Source organism: Dipteris shenzhenensis, chromosome 23 (assembly GCF_047967505.1).
Source record: "Dipteris shenzhenensis isolate YYH24624 ecotype China chromosome 23, Dip_SZ_1.0, whole genome shotgun sequence".
In the NCBI taxonomy this organism is placed as follows: Eukaryota; Viridiplantae; Streptophyta; class Polypodiopsida; order Gleicheniales; family Dipteridaceae; genus Dipteris; species Dipteris shenzhenensis.
Window position 1 is genome coordinate 10,305,715 of NC_141618.1, and position 23,212 is coordinate 10,328,926.

General features: G+C 42.6%; 1 protein-coding gene across 6 annotated transcripts in view; it reads right to left on the reverse strand.

The window, feature by feature from the left end:
* The window catches only part of LOC147886971 (transducin family protein / WD-40 repeat family protein), a 158,415-nt gene that overhangs the window by 129,419 nt on the left and 5,784 nt on the right, over positions 1 to 23,212 (reverse strand). For all 6 annotated transcript variants that reach the window (XR_015543215.1, XR_015543216.1, XM_087394397.1 and 3 more), the window contains exons 2-6: positions 20,898 to 21,037; positions 1,417 to 1,501; positions 1,188 to 1,241; positions 838 to 929; positions 595 to 698 (exon numbers count right to left, since the gene is read on the reverse strand). Coding sequence is in view for 4 of the 6 variants with exons in the window: in XM_087394397.1 (XP_087250523.1) it covers positions 595 to 698; positions 838 to 929; positions 1,188 to 1,241; positions 1,417 to 1,501; positions 20,898 to 21,037 (475 nt within the window). In the remaining 2 variants the exon portion in view is untranslated. The remainder of the gene's footprint in view (positions 1 to 594; positions 699 to 837; positions 930 to 1,187; positions 1,242 to 1,416; positions 1,502 to 20,897; positions 21,038 to 23,212) is intronic.

The window sequence follows — 23,212 nt, forward strand, 5'->3', positions numbered from 1 at the left end:
GAGACTGATCCATCTGTTGTTAAAGAACCTTCATCAGAGACTGGTAAGGTTGAGCATAAGTCAAGGACCGTACCAAGCACTTTTATGAACCATCAAAGTAGGCCATCTTATTGATGAACCCTAAACTAGTGAGGAAGGACTCAAAAGATGTACAAGGGTCCGAAGGGCGCTTCATAGGCTCAATGTGAGTCACATGACCAATATGAAAGATATAGCTGAGCCTAAGAGATATGAGGATGCCAAGGATAATCCCCAAGTGGCAGGAAGCCTCGAAAGAGGAGTACAATGGTATCATAAATGGAGTGGAAGACAAAGAACCTTTCGTCATTACAGTCCCAGCCACATGCCATTACAAAACTGCAGAGCTTGTTGTAAGTCCAAGTCCTACTTTCCTAATAAACCATTCTTTTGGTGAGTCAATATTCAACGAAATGGTGATCCTCAATAGGCAATGTGCTTTGTGAAAATAAGCAACAAGGCAAGCAACGGCACTCCCACGCTGATTTGGTCGATAAAATAGCATCTTATTCATCGTTTCTGAGCAACCAACCAGTATTTAATGTACGACAGAAAATTGCTCAATAGTAAATATACCAAGACAAGCACGCACGGGAATGCTATAAGGCATTTGACAAAGCTTGTTTTCTCCTCTCTCGTACTGGAGGACAGACACATCACCAGAATCTTCTCCAATATACCTGTGAAATCATAATCACATCTAGTAAAGGTTACCACAAGAGGACTAATTGCAACTAACCTACTCATATTTAATATAATATAGAAAATCAAGGCACAACTTGCAATCCATATACAAACTAAACAAGGAGGAATTCCCACATGTAAGGAGTGCCTTGAACTACAGCAAATGCAGTTATATTTGTGTGCCATCTGTAACTTTGGGCAAGTACTCGTTTCTCCAAATCCCATATCTGCAAGGACACACTAATTATAAAATAAGAACTGAGAAAGCAAATCCTCCCGTACAGGTCTTGACTAGTATATCATAGGTACTTTAATGATTCTTCAAGGACTTAATTCCTGCCCAGACAATTGCATGATTTTGGCAGGTTCAGCCATTATTCAGTGAGGCTAAACACAGGAGGCCTAGGTCGGTTCCTCTCACATTTACAAAGTGATCGATTTAAACTCTCCAACCTAGCAAAGCCTTATCCTTTTGCAGGGCTCACCTGTATATCATTTGCCACTGTAATATTGATAATATGGCCAGCATTGTTTGCAAACTGTTTTGGACAAAATAAAATGTCAAAAGAGAAAATGTCCAGTTCATCAGTTAAAAGAGTAGCACCTTTTATTCTCTTTTCTATGAAGAGTTTATTCCTACAGAACAAAAATCCTCCAGACTGCCACTAACTGCTGGGAAACAATCGAAAGCTTTTCGTTCAGAAGATTACAAACCTCAAGAAATTTACATCTATCTTGCGAATCTGAAACTAGCATGCTTTGGACACCAGCTTTTCCAAGGAGCTTTATACTTCCATCCCTGCAGTCATAATTTCTTTATTAAAGCAGATGAAAATCCTTGATAAGTGCCATGCATCCCAGGTCCCCTAACCCATCTAGAAAATATAAGATTCCTCACATATTATAGACCAATGATGTCTATTTTCAATGTGAAACTAGGGTTTCTAATTAAGCAAGTTGAGCCAAGATCGTGTGTATGTTGGCATAAGGTGATTGCATCCAATTATAGCTAGAACTTTGTAAATTTTACAGTATCCTGTCAAGACAGTTCTAGCAGGCATTAAGACATGATTTTACTTTCCAAAATAAATTTAGAAAAGCACACCTATGGAATTGCAAGCTAAGTAGTAAATTCTTGTCTTTGTTGCTATATCAATGCGAGTTAATGAAACCCCAACTTTTGCTTAAGCTTCTCAAGGTGAGCTTTAGAGAAATGCAATGGATGAACAATTGTACTGTTCTAAAGATAAATGAGATATGGAAACTCGAAGATTTACTAGCAGACAACAAGCCCATTGGATCAAAAGGGTTCACATACTGAATGACTTCAAATGGCAGAATGGACAAGTACAAAGCAAGGGTACATGGAAGACGTTATGCACATAAGCATGAAGCAAAACATGATAAAAAATTTGCACATTCTGAAGATGACTTCATCAAACTGTCATAGCATTGGCAGCACATCACAATTGGTACATTCATCAAACGGATGTTAAAAAGACATTCTTGAATGGTTTTCTTGATGAGAAGATCTACAAATGCTCCAAGGCAAGGAGCAAAAGGTATGCAGCGGGCAGAAATCATTGTATGGATCTAAACAAGCACCCATTCTCAATTGGTAGACAGACTTATATTTTTTCCAACCATCCAACTTGCCATATCTTAATCTATGGCCATACTCAATTACTGCATGCACTGGTCCAAGAATTGTTAAGGACGAGCAACCAAAATGGTATCATTCTTTGCAGGAAAGTATCATGTCTTTTGCAGGACATCTGACCTTGGTAATATGACAATACATTTGTCCTTATTTTGTTACAGATCAAGCTGGACAGGTAATGTAGATGACAACAGATCCACAAATGGATGTTTTTCTAGTCCTGGTTTAGGAGCAGATTCTTAGAAAAGAAAAAATCAACCTCCTGTGGCAGTGTACTTACATGACCAAACTACATAAGTTCCACTCATGCCTTGTGTGAAGCAACGCAGTTCATAAGGCCAATACTATAACTTTTAGGTCCTTTCACAAGGTCCCGGCCATTCACTCAGCTTGCCAAAGATCAAGTTTTCTAGCGAGGGCAAAGCATATTGAGGAACATAATCAATTACTAGCAAGAAATTGTAGGTAGGGAGATAGAATTGGTATACTATTCTTGTCATGATTGAGTACCATACAAAGGTGAAAAGTTTGCTTATTTCAGAGACTAGTTTGGTCAGGCAAGACATGTGCCCTTAGACAAGCCCCTTATCATGAGACATTTCTTATGGCTTTGCTAGAATTTAGTAACAGATATATCTGTTTTAGTTAGAGCTCCTACCCCATAGTTTTTTGGAATATACCACTCCATCAACATGACTTGGCCATCCCAATAAGTGTTGTGTTCTTACTTTCAGCTCCGCTCCATGGTGCATTCATGTCTTATGCCACATTTCATGTAATAAGTCTGAAACTCATCACGTAACTGGTCTTCATCATACATTGATACTCCACAAGCTCTTAAATTCTTTAAAGCTGTCACAGATTTGACTTACAAGAAGAAAAAACAAAAGGTCACAATAAACATAGGCGATCCCAAGTTCAACTTAGGTCCTTTAAGATAGAGGTGCCATAGTCGACATCATGCATGAACTTTCTTGCAAGAGTCTTCGAATGAATATAGATTAAAAGTTTTCTTGATTCAAACAGGTTGTATGAGTACCCACAATGTTAGTGTGAGCATGCTCCGACAGTGCATCCTGGAATTGCTCATGAGAGGAAACTGTACGTATGATGCTTCATGTCTTCTCCCTAGGGAAACCACTCTGCCTTCCTCCATATTGTCTCCGTCAATGCATTCATCATCACTTTGTGGCACTATTTTTTAGGTAGCTAGAACCTTTCCTTCTACATGGCTTTCAGAAATCAGATTCTTCTTCAATACCAGCAAACATCCAGAAAGGGATGTACATGAACAGTCACATCAAACTCACAATGATGATCCTAAATATAAGTGCTACTAATGATGTAAAGAGGACGAGGCATACATATTGTCAACAATAGTGAACGAGCTTTTTTATTTCATGCATGACTCTTACATTTAATTTGCATTCCCCTTTGGAGGTCTCTTTTAAACCCTGGCATTGTTCTCTTTTATTGGCGCCAAATTACTACCACTTGCACAACCTGCCACGAGTGTTGGCGCAGCTAGAGGGCCACGTGTCACCACCAAGTTGCACTGGGGGAGAAGGGTCCCAATCCTCCTCCCCATAGCCGTGCATGGCCTCCTCAATACCCCCAAAAGCCAGTGGGGTTCTGAAAAAGGGTTCAATCTGCCATTATATCCAAGGTACATCCAATTGCCACTTTGTATATGAGGTTATAGTTCCTTCTCCTGATGCTGAACCTGCCACGAGTGTTGGTGCAGCTAGAGGGCCACATGTCACCACCAAGTTGCACCGGGTGAGAAGGGTCCCAATCCTCCTCCCCATAGCCTCCTCAATACCCCAAAAAAGCCAGGGGGATTTTGAAAAAGGGTTCAATCTGCCATTATATCCAACGTGTATCCAATTGCCACTTTGTATATGGGATTATAGTCTCCCAAATCCACGTGTCACAAACGCACACAAGAGGGTTTTCACCCCTCTCAATTTCATGCCTTACGAAGGGGTCGGCACATGTTCCAACACCCCCCCATGGGCTGAGCACAAGTACGAGATCTGACCACCCACACAGGGCAGCGCCAGCTATTACATTCAACCACCCACACAGGGCCAGGTCTAGACATTCAATTCGACAACCCATACAGCCAAGGCCGCCTAGTTCACAGAAATTACGCAAAAAGTCACGCAACAGCCAGAGGGCCGCGTGTCACCACCAGGTTGCACTAGGAGAGGAGGCTCCCAATCCTCCTCCCCATAGCCATGCATGGCCTCCTCAATAACTCAAAAAGCCACCATAATTTTGAGGGGTTCATATCCAAGTGTGTGTGTCCAATTGTCACTTGTATATGGGACTATAGTTGAAACGAAATAAGGAGTTCTGACAGTCAACTCCATACACACAACGATGAGAAACATAGAACTCTCAACGATTTGGTTTCTGTGAGAAAGTCATGTAATGATTTCTCTGCTCGGCCCCTCTCTCTCTCTGACGAAGGGTTGGATTTTTGACACGCTAGTGAGACCGATTGCCATGTATGCAGCACCTTTATGGGGGAGTGATATTTCAGCGACACAGTGGAGGAGCTTTGAAAGGCTACAGGTGATTATGGGATCCAAGATGGTTCGGAGTAAGCCCTCAATCCTCCATTAGATTATACAGGCAGAGTTCGCCACCATGACCCCTCTCCAGGTTGATGCCATCTTTCAAACACTGACGTTCCTCCATAGAGTCCGAGCCTTACCCCAGTGGAGATTACCGAGGTTAGCATTGGAGTCCTCCAGGCAACTAGCTGAGAGATGTATTGATACAACATGGTATGCACGGGTATCCACATGGTTTGTTAGTCACGGCATTCAGATGGACAGACTTCCCCCCTTTCAGTACAGCTTGGATGCACCACCCGAGATGATCCCACAAGATGAGATCAACCGTATCATACAGTTGGACCTCCTCCAGCTCCATACATCTAGGGATTGGGGGGGAGAGGGGTTCTCCACCAAGATCCAATTCTACCATGACCACTTCCTGAGGGTCTCGAAGCACGGTCTTGTCATCAAACCTCACTATCTCGAGGACAAGAGAGTCTCACATGCATTGAGGATCGCCATCGGTCAGTTGCGAGTCTCGTCACATCAGTTGAGGATTGAGGCAGGGAGAGCTGCGACATACCCAGAGAGCAGAATACTTGCACACTATGCCAAATGGAGGAGATCGAGACAGAGGAGCACTTTCTATGTGTCTGCCTAGTCTATTATGAGATCCGGGGACGATATCACTACCTCTTCCAGGAGGGGCATGGCTGCGGTCCACTTGCACAGTTGATCCATTTTCCCGACCAGCTTTGTTCTACTTCTACTACTTTGTTCACTATCTTAGCACTTTAGCTTTCAGTTTTCAGCAAGGGCCTTAGTGAGCCCTTTGCTTCAGCCCTTAGTGGCTTGTATGAGTTACCTTTTGGCTTTGCATTTGTCTCATAGGCCCGCGAGGCTTCTCGCAGACGTTAATACATCTCTCTCTCTCTCTCTCTCTCTCTCTCTCTCTCTCTCTCTCAAGGGAAGAAAGAGGTGGAGGAGATACAGATAGTGCATGATGGTGTCGGGCCTATGAGACAGACACAAGGCAGAGTAAGCATGGCTGTTCGGAACAATAATGGCACCCTCTGGTCCGATCCAGGTGGCTTTTCAGAGACATACATAGATAGAGACATTTTCTACACCGAGACACATGAGAGCCCAAAGAGAGGGCTGCCCATAGTGACACGATTGTTAGAATTATAGATATAATTCAGCAGTGACCAATGTAATATAATAAGCTAGTTAGGGGCACTTTTCCCTCTTTAAGAGGTTTTTCCCCCTAACTGCAGTTAGTTCACTAACTATGGTTAGTGACTACTAAGGTTTTGTCACTACTTTGAGTTGTACTCTTTTCACTCTATCCTATTGCAACTACGTCTTCAGCTTCCAAGCTTCCTACTCTCTCAATCTCTCTTGCTCTCACTCACTCCCTCTCCATCATTTGGTATCAGAGCAGGTTCAAGAGACTCGGGCTCCCTGCTTCTTTCATCGTACTTTTTGCTCCACGTAACAAGTCTGCTCCAATCGTCCGTACAGTCCGTACGACTGTACGGAATTCGCCGTACATTCCTGCGCCCCGTACATCGTGAAGTGCCGTACATCGCCGCTCAGAGCTGTACATCGTCGCCAGTCCCGTACAGCTCTTGCTTCCCGTACTGTACGGCCTGTTCCGTACTTACCGTACAGTCCGTACAATCGGTACTTACCGTACAGTTTGGACTTACCATCTGTACTTACAGATCTACACCGGTTGCTGTCAGCCTCGTGTGTTCTTTGACAGGCTCATCTTGCAGAAAACTACAGTTTGGTGCAGTTGTTTTGGAGTACATTTGGGGCATTTTGCATATTGCAGCCATTGCAATCATTGTGCAATTTTGGAGCTACATCTGGAGCAAAATTGGAGATCTAGTCTGAAATTTGGGGCTTTTGTTTTAAAATTGCAGATTTGGGGCTTTTAGTAATTTTGCCCCTTTCTGGCTGCAATTTCTAGCCACAAATTGGGGCTTTTGTGTTGGGAGAGCATTTTTTGGAGTATTCAGTACATACTGCCTTTCTTGGAGTGTTTGGAACACTTTTGGCAGATTTTGGAGAGTGTTTGATGCTTGGACAGATTTCTGACAGCTCAAGTACAGAAATCTAAGTTGCATATACAGCCCGTGCTTGGCTGTGTTTTTGGGAGTTGTGCATTTTATTCCCAGTAAGGGGATTCAGCTTTGTATCTGCTTCAATCTCTTTCTCAGATATGGCCCATCAAAATCAGAATGAGTTCCAGTTCGGTGGTCTTTCACAGGAAGACAAGTTGGATGGTACCAACTACTCCCTCTGGAGTTTCATGGTACATAATATTCTGATTTCTCGCAATTTATGGGATTATGTCAATGGGGATGAAATCCGACCAGCAGATATTGCACCTGCTACCCCTCCTCAACAAGGAGGTGGAAGAGGTCGTGCACAGGGTGCAGCTGCAGGGCAACTTGTTGGTGCAGCTACAGTCAATACTCCAGAGCAAAAGAGATGGGATTCACGGGATGCCTTAGCCTTGTCATGCATCTCTCTTTCAGTGAAAAGATCAATCATTCCGCATATCCGGTCGTGTAAGACCTCCAAGGCAGCGTGGGATATTTTGGAAAGCATGTATGCAGCACGGAATGATGCCAGAGTATCTTTCTTAAAAAGAGAGTTGAGCAATACCCATATGGAGGAGGGTGACTCCATGTCACTCACAAAGCTACAGGATCTCAGAGAGCAGTTGTTAAACATAGATGAAATTATTCCTGATTCAGAGATGATTACAACCACTCTGAATTCTCTTCATGAGTCTTATCTCAGCTTTCACACTTCCCTGAATTTATCATTGAGGGGGGGTGCAAATCCTCTCTCTTTTCATGAGTTGATAGGACTTCTGCTTCAGGAAGAGCAGACCAGGAAAAATTTGGCTTCACGTGCAGGTGAACAAGCCATGCTGTCAAAATTTAAATCAAAAACAAAGGGACAGGCAAAGACAACAGCAAATCAGCCTTCCAGTGGGTCAGGACAGCCTACACAAAAGGCTAAAAGTGATGCAAGTAAGCCCAAAAAGAAGGGTTTTTGTCACTACTGCAAAAAGCCAGGTCATCACATAGCAGAATGCAGGAAAAGGATTGCAAAAGAAAAGAAAAACAGCTCAGGAATGGCTGTTTCAGATTCAGCCCCTTGTGCATCTGACAGTGGGGATGCTGCAGCCAACTTTGTTGGTCAAGATTATGCCTTTTTATCTTGCATTTCTGATTCTAGGTTGGCTGTTCCAGATGCTCGGGATAGTACAGCCTCTTGCAGTGATGATACATATGCATTTTTGACTTGCAGCTTTGACTCTTCTACATATGCATCTGCTTTCAGTGTTAATGAAACACTGAACACATGGTATTTTGACAGCGGTGCATCCAAGCACATCACTTCGAGGAAGTGTCTTTTTACTTCCTTGCATCCACCTCCTGTTGGTAAGAAAGTCACTTGTGCCAACAACTCCTCATATTCAGTACGTGGCACAGGAGAAGTTGAGCTCACTGCAATTGATGGCTCAATTTTCAGACTTTCTGATGTCTTATATGTGCCTGGCATAACCAAAAATCTCCTTTCAGTGTCCACTCTTAACAGAGGGGGATTTCAGGTCATCTTTGAGGATGACAAATGTGCTGTCCGAGACAGGGAAGCTAATTATGCCTTAATGTTATCTGGTACTCTGCTGCGTGGGCTTTTTCAGCTTGATATTTTTGAGAAAAGAGCAGCCCACGCTTTGGCAATTTCTACCCCTACAGCTGCCATGCAAAATGCAGCACTATGGCATGCCAGATATGGCCACATGCATTATAACAGCTTAATGACACTTCAGAAATTTTCAATGGTTGATGCATTGCCACCTCTTGAGATACCTCCTCCACATGCCTGTGAAGGGTGCATTTTAGGTAAAATGCATAGATTCCCCTTCAAAAAGGATGGTTCAGTTAAAGCTGTTCGCAAATTGCAGCTTATACACAGTGATGTCTGTGGTCCCATGAGGACTCCGTCATTGGGTGGTCATCTCTACTTTGTCACATTTACTGATGACTACTCCAATTTTACTTGGGTTTATGGGCTGAAAAAGAAATCTGAAGTGTTCACAGTGTTTAAACACTTTTCAGCCATGGTTGAAAATGAAACCGGACTCAAGATACAGACATTACGCACGGATAGAGGTGGGGAATACCTATCTGCAGAATTTGATGCTTTTCTCAAGCAAAAGGGTATTGTGCATCAGCTCACAGTCAGGCTGACCCCTCAGCAAAATGGCAAAGCTGAGAGGAAAAATAGAACCCTCATGGAGATGGACAGATGTATGCTGAAAAGCAAACACATGCCTCATAAATTCTGGTTAGAGGGTTTGATGTGTGCCAATTACATTTTGAACAGGGCTCCCACTAAGGCTTTAAAAACAAAAACTCCTTTTGAGGTCTGGAATGACAGGAAGCCTTCAGTGGATCACTTCCGAGTCTTTGGATGCCTTGCCTATGCACATGTGCCAGTTGAATTTAGGCACAAATTGTCAGATAAAGCCATCAAATGCATATTTGTTGGATACAGTGCAGAAAGCAAGGGGTATCGTCTCTACAATCCTGCTACACGCAAAATCATTGTAAGTAGAGATGTGATATTTTCTGAAAATTCAGCTCACACTCAAGCTGATTTTCAAATGCCTTCATCTTCAGAGGATGTCTTTCAAGGGTTGCTACCCATTCCTTTGGGTTCCCCTGCTGATTTTTCTGATCCAAATCAGAATTTACAGCAACCTTCAAATGCTTCAGTTCCGCCACAGGATGTCTTGCCTCCTCCACAGGCAGTGGAACAAGTGGTGCAGCAAGAAATTGCAGACATACATGCAGCAAAAACAGTCCCAAACTGGCTGTTACAAACTCTCAGGGAGAGTAAACTTGATGCTCCGTTACCTGGCAGGACTCGCAGTGCAGCAAGGCACATGGAAGGTGCTAATTCAGTGGAATCAGCATATGCAGGTACTCTCCTTGATGAGGAGGAGCCTGCCACATTTGAAGAAGCAAAAGGTAATGTGCATTGGATGAATGCCATGCACGATGAGTTGCAGTCCATTGCAAAAAATCAGACTTGGGATGTTGTGGACTTGCCACAGGGTAAACATGCTATTGGCACACGATGGGTATTTAAAGTCAAACGGAAGCCAGATGGCTCCATTGACAGATATAAAGCCAGGCTGGTTGCTAAGGGCTATGCTCAGAAAAAGGGCATAGATTATGAGGAGACATTTGCTCCTACATCCCGGATGACCACCATCCAATCAGTAATTGCAATGGCTGCCCATTTTGAGTGGAATGTTCATCAGTTGGACATAAAAACAGCCTTCTTAAATGGGGACTTGCTGGAAGAGGTGTATGTCAAACCACCTCCGGGCTTTGAAATTACAGCAAATGCACTTCAAGTATGCAAACTGAATAAAGCTTTATACGGGCTGAAACAGGCCCCTCGTGCATGGTATGCTAAGATACATGCCTTTTTGACCAGCAAGGGGCTGCACAATAGTCCTACTGAGAGCACCCTCTACATCAAGATGGATGGGGGGGAAATTTTAGTCATCCTTCTTTATGTCGATGACTTACTGCTCACAGGGTCCAATGAAGAAAAAATTGCAGATTTCAAAGCTGATTTGCAGACCAACTTTGACATGTCAGATTTGGGGCTGCTTCACTTTTATTTGGGGATCCAGTTCTCTCATGAGAGACGTGGCACTGTTATGTCTCAGTCCAGTATGTTCAGAAACTCTTGGACAGATTTAACATGCAAGAGTGTAAGCCCATATCTACTCCTATGGAACCGGGGCTGAAACTCACAATGCATGATGCAGGAGAATCAGTTGATGCCACACTTTACAGTCAAGCTGTTGGATGCCTCATATATCTCTGCAATACTAGGCCTGATATTCAGTTTGCAGTATCTCAGGTGAGCAGGTACATGCACAGCCCCAAAACTATGCATTGGCAGGCAGTTAAGCGCATCTTCCGTTATTTGCACGGCACCAAGTCTTTTGGCTTACTATTTCCCAGGGGGGGTGACTTGCAGATGCATGCCTACAGTGATTCAGATTGGGCTGGTGATTATGACACTAGGCAGTCCACTAGTGGCAATTGTTTCTTTTTGGGTAAATCTTGCATTTCATGGCTGAGCAAGAAACAATCTACAGTGGCTACCTCATCATGTGAAGCTGAGTACAGGGCAGCTTTCACAGCAACAGATGAATGTGTCTGGCTGAGACGTTTATTTGCTGATCTTCATCTGTCTTTGGAGGGTCCTTCTCCAATTCTCACTGATAGTCAGAGTGCCATTGCAGTGGCAAAGAATCCAGTGTTTCATGCTCGCACGAAGCACATTGAGGTTCACTATCATTACGTCAGAGAGAAGTTGCATGCAGGAGAGATCAGTATGATCTTTGTGTCCACACATGACAACGTTGCAGATATTTTCACCAAAGCACTACCACGTGAAAAGTTTGAGGCATTTCGCAGTGCCCTGAACTTATATCCATTTGGTGATTGATCAGCCTTGTACATGACATTGGCACTGCAAGGGGGTGTTAGAATTATAGATATAATTCAGCAGTGACCAATGTAATATAATAAGCTAGTTAGGGGCACTTTTCCCTCTTTAAGAGGTTTTTCCCCCTAACTGCAGTTAGTTCACTAACTATGGTTAGTGACTACTAAGGTTTTGCCACTAGGACAAAACCTTATCTTTCTCACTTTGAGTTGTACTCTTTTCACTCTATTCTATTGCAACTACGTCTTCAGCTTCCAAGCTTCCTACTCTCTCAATCTCTCTTGCTCTCACTCACTCAACCTCCTTCAACGATATACTAGGGAGTCAGCTCATAGGACAGAATAGAGAAGAGATAGAGGGATACGAGGTTCTAGAGTGTAGCTTTCCTTTTCAAAACACATTGAGACCGCTTATATCTGTGGTACGGAAAGAGGATCATGGACGTCATACGTGGATAAGAGTCCAACTGCCACACGCACCCACGAACGATTTTGATAGCAATATACTACTTCCCCCCGTCATCATAGGTCACTACAAAGGACATAGTCCATTTGAGATCCATGATGACATCATAGAGTTCTCCAGGCAGGGAGACATCCTCCTCCTGGGTGACTTCAATGCAAGATAGACAAGTGGCCTACTAGACTTCACATATGAGAGAGATCCCCACATGATTCTGGAGCTAGATGCAGCGAAGCTCGGGATCCTGAGACATTCTGCAGATGCCGACCTCATCATCTACAATGGCCTTCAAAAATGGCCATCATCTAGGCGTTTCACTTGTTTCCCACATGCTGGGGGGCAAGCATAGTGAATTACATACTCGGCCCACTAGCTTTGCTTCATGGATACATGACTTCATAGTACTCCCTCCCCAACTTGAAGCTGACCACACATATCTAGCTTTTTGTATCTCCGCTATCACACCAGTCACAAGGATAGTTCCTACCACGTTTGCTCGTATCCAGATCCACTTTGACCATGCCCTCAACCCAATATATGTGAGTGACTTAGCCAGAGAGCTTCCAACCCTACTGGGTGATGATATAGACATCGCCCACGCCCCGAACACCCTTGCCTCGGTAGTACAAGACGCTACCACCAGATCCTTCCTTACAACCCAATCCACACACGCCCAAGATGGGAAGATGCCTCAAAACCCTTGGTTTCACAATGAGTGCAGAAAAAACCCTGCAAATATTTTGAGAGGACCTTCTCTAATGCAGCCCTTTAAAAAATGTTTTAAATGAGCAACATTTATCCAAAAAGGCTCTCTGTCGAGCACGTGTCTCCCATTTGGCTATTTTCCTATTGTCATTGCATTGCAAATAATATTTTGCATGCCATAAAATCTGATTTTCTTGATTGGAAAGATTCCTGAGGTGACTCAACTCTGTCAAAAACTGGCACTGAGCAACATTGTCCCTCAAGGTCTTCATGTAGCTTTTGCCATAACTACCAATGACTGCTTGCATGCGTGTAACAAAAGCTTCCCAAGTAAAATCAATGCCAATGGCAGCCTGTTGAGATAGTGGGAACTGCATCTTTAACCAGAGCCTTGTATGCTTCATGCTGCAAATAACTATTGTTGACAATGAGCAATCTTCTCAATGAGCAATCTTCTCAATGAGCAATCTTCTGTGGACTAGCTTGTCATCAGGTATCTCATGGAGACTAATCCTCAACCACAAAGGGGCATGATCAGAATGTGTGAACGTGTAATCCACCCATAAATTGACAATAAGACAGTCATAATGCTGAGGATCAACTCTGTACCATCTATCCAACTTGTGCAAGAGATTAGAATCTACGCACAGGATGAACCCTATTACTTCAATACAATTATCACCCTAGTTTTTCCAGTAGATGTAAAAATGCGGTAAAATCATCGTATTCCTTTAAAAAAGAAACCTTTGTCTTCTCTTGGCAAGTGCCAAGTATCATTTTCCTAATTACGTGCCACATAGGGCAGTTCTAGAGCCTTTGTATCCCTTGGTCACATGGACACCCCCTAGTAACCTGCTAGGCCCCATAAAGCTTGGATATTAAACCATTCTCTTGTACCTGCAACAATTAATTGATTGCACATAGCCATGGCACCCATTAATCATTAGCCTTTGCATGCAAAATAAAACTCTAGACTATTCCTAGTCATTGTGGGCGTCCCCACTAAACACATGTGCGCACATAACATACATTAATTTCTCTGGTTGACCAAGGTCAACCCTCTTGATCATAATTAAGTGATCGACAATCACGGTGCCTTAATTATGGCCAAGTCTCTGGACTGTCTTGGTTGACTAAAGTCAACCCTCTAGGCCTAAGCCAAGTCTCCTTGACCGAGGTCAAGCCTTCTTGACCAAGGTCAAGTGTCTTTGACCGACGTCAATACTTTGACCAATTAGAAAAGCTATTTTAACCATAGTCAAAATAAATAATGAGCTCTTTAGCTATTGACAAATAAAAAGGTCTACTTTATACTTTGCTTGGTATCTTTACAGCTTGGAGGCACCCTGTCAGCTTCTAATCAATTGACCTCAACTGAAAAGCCTATCTGCAAATATCCAGAACTTGTGGATAGTCAAACAACATGTCTTCATCCAACCAGTTGGCATTCAATGCCGAGTACTTGAACTTGAAAGGTACCTGTAAAATGCCTTGCCTTGTGACCCTTTACATACCATATGGTGTTCTGGCTGGAGGGTCTCCTCCAGTTCTTCCACTTCTTATGGATCTTCAATTATAGGTTCTGTAGGCTCCGGCCCTTGATATTTCTTTAGAAGACTCACATGAAAGGTATTGTGAATCTTACAATGCTCTGACATTCCAATCTATATGCAACCTCATTGATCCCATCTGAAACCCTAAAAGGGCCATAATACCTAGGAGATAGCTTGGTATACACTTTTTCTTTGCCCTTAAGCTTGTGGAGCCTGACTCTTTCAAACTTCAAAAGTACCCAATCCCCTTTCTTGAGATCCAGCTCTCTCTTGTGCTTATCTGCAGCTTTCTTGTGCTTCTCCTAAGATCTCTCAATTGCTGTCCAGACTTGGCTGAATGCTGTCTCGAGATCTCTAACATACTGATCAGCTGCAAAAATCTCATATTTGGTCCTTAGGATTGGTGGGAGGATCACCTTCCGTAAATGACCTCAAACGGGGCTTTACCTATGGAGGTATAGCTGCGTTATTGTATTCAAACTCCACAAGTGGAAGGTACTTTTCCCAATCTCGTCAACCACGTAGCATTTCAAAAGATCTAACTATTGAATTTGCGACTTCACTTTGACCATCTATCTAGGGATGGAAAGAAGAATAATTCGTCACTCTGGCTTGTCATTCTGGGGTCCCGGTCATTGACAATGGACTTTGGCATACCATGGTGCTTAAAAATCTACGCAATAAAAACCTTGGCCATATGATCGGCCTTTATGGTTTTACGTATTGGAATGAAATGGGGATGTTTGCTAAATCTATCAATGATAGTCCATATCCCAACATTCCCTGACATTGATCATGGCAAATAAAAAATGAAGTCCATTGCTATACTTTCCCAAGGTGCCTGAGGCACAAGAAGAGGCATACAATAGGCCAAGTGCCTTCCACCTATAATACTTGACCTTTTGACAAGGCATTCCATAACCAACTGGCGAACATCTTTATGCATAGCTGGCCAATAAGAATACCTCTCCAAAGCTTGAGCAAGTTAAGCTGTAATTTCTCTATGCCCGGCATATAGAGGTGCATGGCATTCCTCCAAAATCTTTTGCCTCATATCTCGGGTGATGCATAGGCAGCCACCCTTCATTAAATACCCCTCTTAAAGGGAATAATGACTGCCCATCCTGCATTTGCTGCAATATTTCACCAAAGTCTGGGTCACTGGCATAGTGCTCCCTCATCTCTTCGAGATCCCTTTGATAGGCAATAGTGACATTATTAACTTGGGGTCTTTGAGACAAGGCATCAGCACCTTAGTTCTGAGCTCCTAGTGTATGGACAATCTGAAAATCATACATTGACAAGATATTTGCCCATTTCATATGCTTCTTTGAGAGCTGAGTCTGTGTCAAGAAGTATCTCAAACTTTGGTGGTCAGTCTGTACAGTAAAATATGCATCCAAGAGATGCTTTCATATATTAATGGCATGAATCACATCTTACAATTCGTTCTCATAGATTCCCAGATATCTCTCAACATCCCGTACTCTCCGGCTTTCATAAGTCACTACATGGCCATTCTAATGAAGTGCAGCCCCAACACACTCTCCGCAAGCATCACAATCCACATCAAAAGGCTTGGAAAAATCGGGGACTACCAGAATTGGTTCTATAGTCAGCTTGCTTTTGAGTGTATTGAATGCTGTCCTTTGTGGCTCATGCCATTTGAAGGCTGCATTCTTTTCAGTTAAGTCATGAAGTGGGGAAGCTATGTCAGCAAAGGGTCTGATAAACCTTCTGTAGTGCGACCAAAGACCCAAAAAGTTGCGTACTTCATGAACACTTTTCAACTCATGCCATTCTTGAATAGCTTGAATCTTAGCAAGATCCATCTGAATAGCTTGAATCTTAGCAAGATCCTTGGAAATGATATGCCCAGGATAGTGGATCTCTTCCAAGAAGAATTCACTCTTCTTGCTATTGGCATAGAGCTGATGATTACGCAGCTCTTGGAAGACGGAAGCAAGGAGTTTCCTGTGCTCTTCTTCGGAAAGCCTATGATGTCATTGAAGAAGGTACCAGTGAATTGCATGTAAGGATGGAATATACGTGCCACCATTCGACTAAAGGTAGGAGGGGCATGGCATTTGTCAACCCAAATGGTATTCATACATATCAAAGGTAGTACGGAATGCTATCTTGTGCACATCGTGTGGTTGTATGCGAACTTGGTGGTAACCACTTTTCAAATCTATCCTGCTGAAATCTGAAGCTCCATTGAGCTGATCCAGCACATCGTCTATGCACAAAATCGGGAATCTATTCTTGATGGTCATCTTGTTTAGTGCGCAATAATCAACACACATACGAAATGAACCATCTTTCTTCTGTACAAGAAGTATAGGGGAACAAAACGAAGAGGAGCTGGGCTGAATTAAGCCTTTGGACAGCAAGTCCTATAGTTGAGCCATAATCTCCTCTCTCTAGGTAGCTCTGACCCTGTAAGGTGGTCTGTTGGGTGGCTCACTACTAGGCATCAGTTCTGGTCTTCTGGTCTCTCAAGGGACAACTCCCTTGGCAATGCATCTGAGAAGCAATCTTTAAAATTTTCAAGAAACATAGTTTTTTCTCTATCAGCATGCATTTCTAAATTTCTTTCTTTAATGAAAACCGTGTACGTTGAAACTGTAGACTTTATTTCCTTGCCATAAAACATCAAATACAATGGGTATGGTCTCCCCTCTATTCCTAGCAACAATACGTTGTGCTTTACCCTTATGACTCAAGCACTCTTTTCAGGAAGAGACAACTTCACCGCCTTACGATAAAACCAAGGCATTTCCCAAAACTACATCATGATGCTAGAGAGGAGAAATGAAGAAGTCATGCTTATCTATGCTTCCCAATCAAGGGAGTAACAGGCACAGGGTCCCCATGGAACATCTGATTTGGCATCTAGGGCCCTGCCCAACTCTTCGTTCTTTATTCCCAGCCTCAGGGCTAAGTCTTCTGATATAAAGCTATCCGTAGTCCTTAGATCAAACAAAATAAGTGCTTGCTGGTCTCTTATCTTGCCCCATGAAAGGAACAGCTCTCTTTCCTCTGGATTAGACACTCCACCCAAAACATCAAGAATTCCACCCACCGCCGGCCTCGGTGGTACTTGGGGCTTACTTTGCTCCTTCGAGCCTTAAGGTTTTCAAGGCACTTGGCAGCCACATGCCCCTCCACCATGCACTGGCGGTACCTGTCAGATGTAGGTTGACCATATGCAATTTTGATGACTCATCAAAGTTCTATGTGCCAAAGGCAGACTCAAAGTGCCGTATGAATTGCATTGCCTTTTCAGTATGCCATACTGGCCATTGAAATTTGCAAACTTACAAACTTTCCGCCTCCCTTAAATTCCGGAGGCTTTGGATACCTTCCTTTGGATGATCTCTTCTTTCTGATCCTATGAGTGGATGTTCCAGAAGAAGAAGATGAAGAAGCGGAACTAGAAGAAGAGGAAGAAGGATTGGAAGATCTATAATGATCTCTGGTCCTTTTCTTCCTGGAATGAGTCTTCTTTTCTTGCCCTCATGGTGAGGCTCTCTCTTTCTACCCATTCCCTTCCGCATTGCTACAGAGGGAGCTTGCTCTGGCCCTTCCTCTGCACAAGGATTTTCCAAACTGTAAAACGAAGGATCTCTCCTAGCCTGAGCGAGCTGTACAAGAAACTCCCTATAGGAGTTCTCAACGTTGAACTGCATGCCCTCTTCCTACCTGACCCTGGCAGTGTCTGCAATCTCCTCATGGGGTGAAAGTGCATGATCCTGTGAAACCATCACTACAATCTTGGCCTATAACTGTCATCCCTCTGACATTAATGCATACCGAAACTTCTGTCTATTGTGAAGAATCCCTCAGCAAGACGTAAATTGCATATATAGCTTTATTCTGGCAGTTTTCCCTTGCACCCCTTTATGTGCTTTCTGCACAAGGCATGTGTCCTAGACATCGAATCACTCAAACAGACTGTGCTGCCCTTTTTCTAATAAAGAGAACTAATATCGAAAGGCATTTAACTCCCTTTACAGGTTTAAAAAATGGCATACTTTGTTGTCTCAATAATCCATCATGGCCTTGCATAGCTACCCTCAAGAATCTCTACTGTATGTTTTCTGACAATTAAAACTGCTTTGGCTTTTTTTTTTCAACTGCTAACTGTACCTCAGGTTTGGCTAACTGTCTGCTCTGAGCCCTCTCATCTCTGCGAATAGGTTGACCGACGCATTCAATACAACTACATAGAGCAAGTTCACTAATGTGATATTTGGATGGGGAGGAGAAAATGGAAAAAGAGTCAAAATTAAAAATGGGAGAGAAACCAGAAAGGAGGCCAGCGAGAAGGAGGCGAAACCCAAGTTGCAACAAACTATAAGGTTAGGAACCTGACTGGCTCACATTCATAAGAGCCGCAGACAACTATCCCTTAAAATATTTAGATAATGAGCCTTATGCAATAGTTAGAAAGGCCATCATTATGAGGGATGTGCTAAGCTGGCGAAGCACACCACCATATAATCATATAATTATGAGCCGTCACTCTTGAAAACTACAAGCCGATAGGGAAGACACGCACCAGTCTGTTAATACATACATCGTGTACAACATATAAGACTTTTGGAATTAGACTTTGATATGCATGGTACCATGTAGAAATATTAGCTAAGGATGAAAAGCTCAATATTGTAGGAAACCTATATATATCTAGATCAATCTAGGAACATGCCCAAACTCATCCTCTAAAAACCCAAAACATAGGGCAATTTCAAACTCATGACAGTCACTCACAAGGTTGAATACCATAAAGTCTATCATGCATTAGCGAGGACTAGTTACTATGACTACTATGACATCCCCATGATGTCATCAGCACCAACGGTGGATGTAGACCATAGTATAATTGTTCTCACATACGTCTCCACACCCCACATATATGTGAGCATGCATTTATAGAAAGGTCTTCGTACTGAATTTTTGTCAACACTCCAAAGGTGAAGGGCAGACTCAGACATGACAAGGGCTAGCACAAGAGGAGATCAAAAGGTAATGCACATTCTCTTCATGCAAGCTGCAACTGCATCTTAGGACTACACGATTTCATTGTATTCTCGCCCAAACGAACATTTCTAAGTACAAAATGCTTAGACAAACTAGCTGAAAGGGCAACACACCTCTTTTAAAAACATAATTCATCACAATATCAGCAAGCCACAACATGGACTAAAACTTCACAAGGCGAAATTTGCATGTTCACCAATACATCGAGAACATATACCTAGATGAATCCAAGAGCACATGCCCAAACTCATCCTTAGAAAACACAACAGATAGTGCAATTTCAATCTTATGAGAGGCACTCACAAGGTTAAAAAACAATAAACTTCATGCATAGAAAGGACTAGCTAACATGACATCCCCACCAGCGTCATCAGCGCCAACAGTGGGTATAGACCATCATATAAACATATGCTCTCACACATGCATATCCACACGCCCACACATACTTGAGCATCCATTTATAGAAAGGTCTTCGTATTGAGTTTCTGTCAGCAGTCCCAAGGTGAAGGGGAGACTCAGCCCAAACAAAGGCTAGCACTTATGGAGAAGGCTAATCAAAAGGTGGTCCACATTGTACTCATCAAGCTGCAACTCTCTGAAACACAACACAGTGTGCAGTTTCAATCTCATGAAAGTCGCTCACAAGATTGAAAACCATAAACTCCATCATGCATACCAAGGACTAGCTATTATGACATCCCTACCGACGTCATCAGCACCCAATGGTGGGTGTAGACCACATACATATATACATACATATACACATACCTACACATACTTGAGCATCCATTTATACAAAGGTCTTCATACTGAGTTTCTGTCAACACTCCAGAGGTGAAGGGCAGACTCGGTCGCGACCAAGGCGAGAACTAAACGACAAGACTAATAAAAAAGTAGTCCACAATCTCTTCATGCAAACTGCCAACTGCTTCTTAAGACCATACGATTTCATTTTAGCCTCTCCCAAGCGAACATTTCTAAGCAAAAAATGCTTAGACAAACTAGCCAATTGGGCAACTCACTTCTTAAGATAGAGAGAATTTATCACAATATCAGCAAGCAACATGGAAAAAAACCTCTAATGAAACTTGCATGTCTGTATACGGCAGGATATACTGAATGAATCTAGGAACATGCCCAAACGCATCCGCTAAAAACACAGCACATAATGCAATTTCAATCTCATGACAGTCACTCACAAGGTGGACTTGCAATTCATCAAGGAATCTATGTTATTCAACAAGAACCATGCTGCATGGTCAAACCATAAAATGTATGATCATCATCTAAAAACACAGCACATAGTGCAATTTCAATCTCATGACAATCACTCACAAGGTTGAAAACCATAAAATCCATCATGCATAGAAGGGACTACCTACTATGACATCCCCACCAAAGTCATCAGCGCACCACAAAGCCTATATATTAGCACATGTCAGACTTTTAAAGGAAAAAGAAATGGTTTAAAACTTCAATACAGACCACAAAGCATCCATTTTCCTTTTGGAACAGTATGCACTCCCTTATTCAAACTTCAAAAACACAGAGATAACCAGCATTAAATGTTTGCTCCTGAACTTTTCAGCTTCACCAACACAAGCAAATGAAGCAAAAAATGCATGGAATACGTACAATGTGCCAATTGCTAGCAAGCGTTGTGCAGGATCAAATGACAGCTTAGATGCTCTACTTGGAATCCCATGATGAGATATAAGGCGTAAATGTACATGTGATGACTTCAAACCTCCTTTGAGTTCGTGTGGTTGATTTGCCTGTCAGAATATACAAACCCCCCCCCCAAAAAAAATAAAATAAAAACAGAAAATGAATTGAATATTAAGTCTTCCTTTCAGAAAGAGTTCAAAACCACATATTTTGCACATGTTACCAAGAATAAGTGTGAACATGATGGCTATTAATCTAGTTCTCCCATTCTATTTAATACAACCCCTTATACTACAGTTGCAAAAAAGCCACGCTTTTAGCCAACAAAAGTATTTATATTGTGCTCTAACAAACTTGCATTTCAAATGTTTTTCATAAATGCACTTAACCTCACAAAGCTGCCAAACCGCATTAGCATAGAGGCATGTTAAGGCTGTTGACCCACCACCAAACAAGATATTGATCAATGGTTACCTGTTCTATTGATGCTCATATTTCCTTTCATTCAGATTTAACACTGATTTGAGCTTCGAGAATTTCCTGATATTCTGGTTTACTTACATCTGATTTCACAAATAATACAGGTGAACCGTTTCAAAATCGATATTTTATGCCTACAGATAAATATATTTTCCCCCTAAATTAGTTTTTTCTTCCTCGCATTTTCCACTACCTTAAATTCTGCTCTCTTTCACTCCTCCCCATTTACCCTAGTGGTAGGAGCCCCCTTTCTTCTCTGGCTGATGGGATAATGGTGAACAGTTCAGCTCTCTTTCACTCCTCCCCTTGCATCAGATCCCATCGGATGTCCAGCACTCCATCGAGAAGCATGAAGCACTCTTGACTGAAGCCTCACGCCATTATTTATGGGCAGATTAGCATGCCAGCCAATGAGATCTTTGATTATCTCAAAACCAATCTTGTGTCAAATTGATCCACTTCAAGCCCTTGTGAATATCTGAGTTGTATTCTTTTTAAAAACTTAATCATAATGCAAAAAAGACCTCCTTCACAGCCTTTAGCACAGTTCATTATCATCCTATCCAACCCTTCATACACCTTCCCACTAACAAGGGTCATCCCCATCAAGAAGCCTCAACATAATGAGAATAGGCTTTGTGACCTGAAGCAATATGCCAAAATCATCCCAAAACAATGGACATAAGTCTCTGAGCCTCTGCAGAGTTACATTCACACCATATACATCCCACTCAGAAGAAACAAGCTGCCTCAAATAAGTTGTCAATTTTAAAAGCCTTCACACATGATGAAATTGTAAACAAAGCATGTGTCAAAATACTTCAAGAGACTCCTTAAGGATATCTTGCGAAAAATAGCCAAAGCATAGTGGTGGCGAGTGATGAAAGTGATAACATGATTGCCCATATCAATGAAAGGCTCCACCCATCCCAACCTACTAATGTCTTTGAAAAGATTATTCATCCCATGTGCCAGGCAAGGAGTGAAATAAAATGTGAGTACTTCTCCTCAAGAATCTTCCTTGCTACCCTGTTGGAGTTTTCACCATTAGAAACAAACTAAATAACACTGTTTGCACCCAAATACTCAACGGCCTCCATCCAAATGCTAGCCAAACTCTCGGCTGACTTTCCCTTCTCTAAAATGTCAATAGCTTTAATGAAAAGCTGGCCCCCTCTACATTATGCAATGATGCCCTGAATAGAGTGGCTCCTAGTGTCACTCCATCCATCTGTGATGCCACATCTCAACCATGTGTCTTTGATGGGACTCAAAGCCTGCTCTATGGTGGATTTCTCTTTTTGGCCTATGCACTAATGAGCCGGAGTCCTTCATCACGAGGCTAGGCAGGAAAAGCTCAATTTTGCTGGTTCTTTGATCTGAGTTCTACTATATGAGGATGACACAATCCTACTTTCCTCATCAGCTGAGAGTCTCCAGCAACACCTGGATGCACTCCAAACTATCTGTGAGACACATGATCTGAAGGTCAAGCTTGGAAAAACCAAGGTCATGATCTGTTCAACATGTCTCGAGCAGTCGCACACTCGAGAGCAATTCACCTTTATCAGGAAACCACTTGAGATTGTTGCATCTTATACGTATTTGGGAGTTCTCTTTTCAGGCCTCGTCTTCATGATGAGACTAGCTATGCTAGCCCGCTTGAGCAGAGGGTTTTCGCACTTGCCAAACTCTAGCGTTAATGCTATCGTCCCAGATTCACGACCATAGGACCAAGTCTCTTCTATTCGACTATCTTGTTCATCAAGTTGGGATCTACGATAGCCCCTTTGAGGCGCACA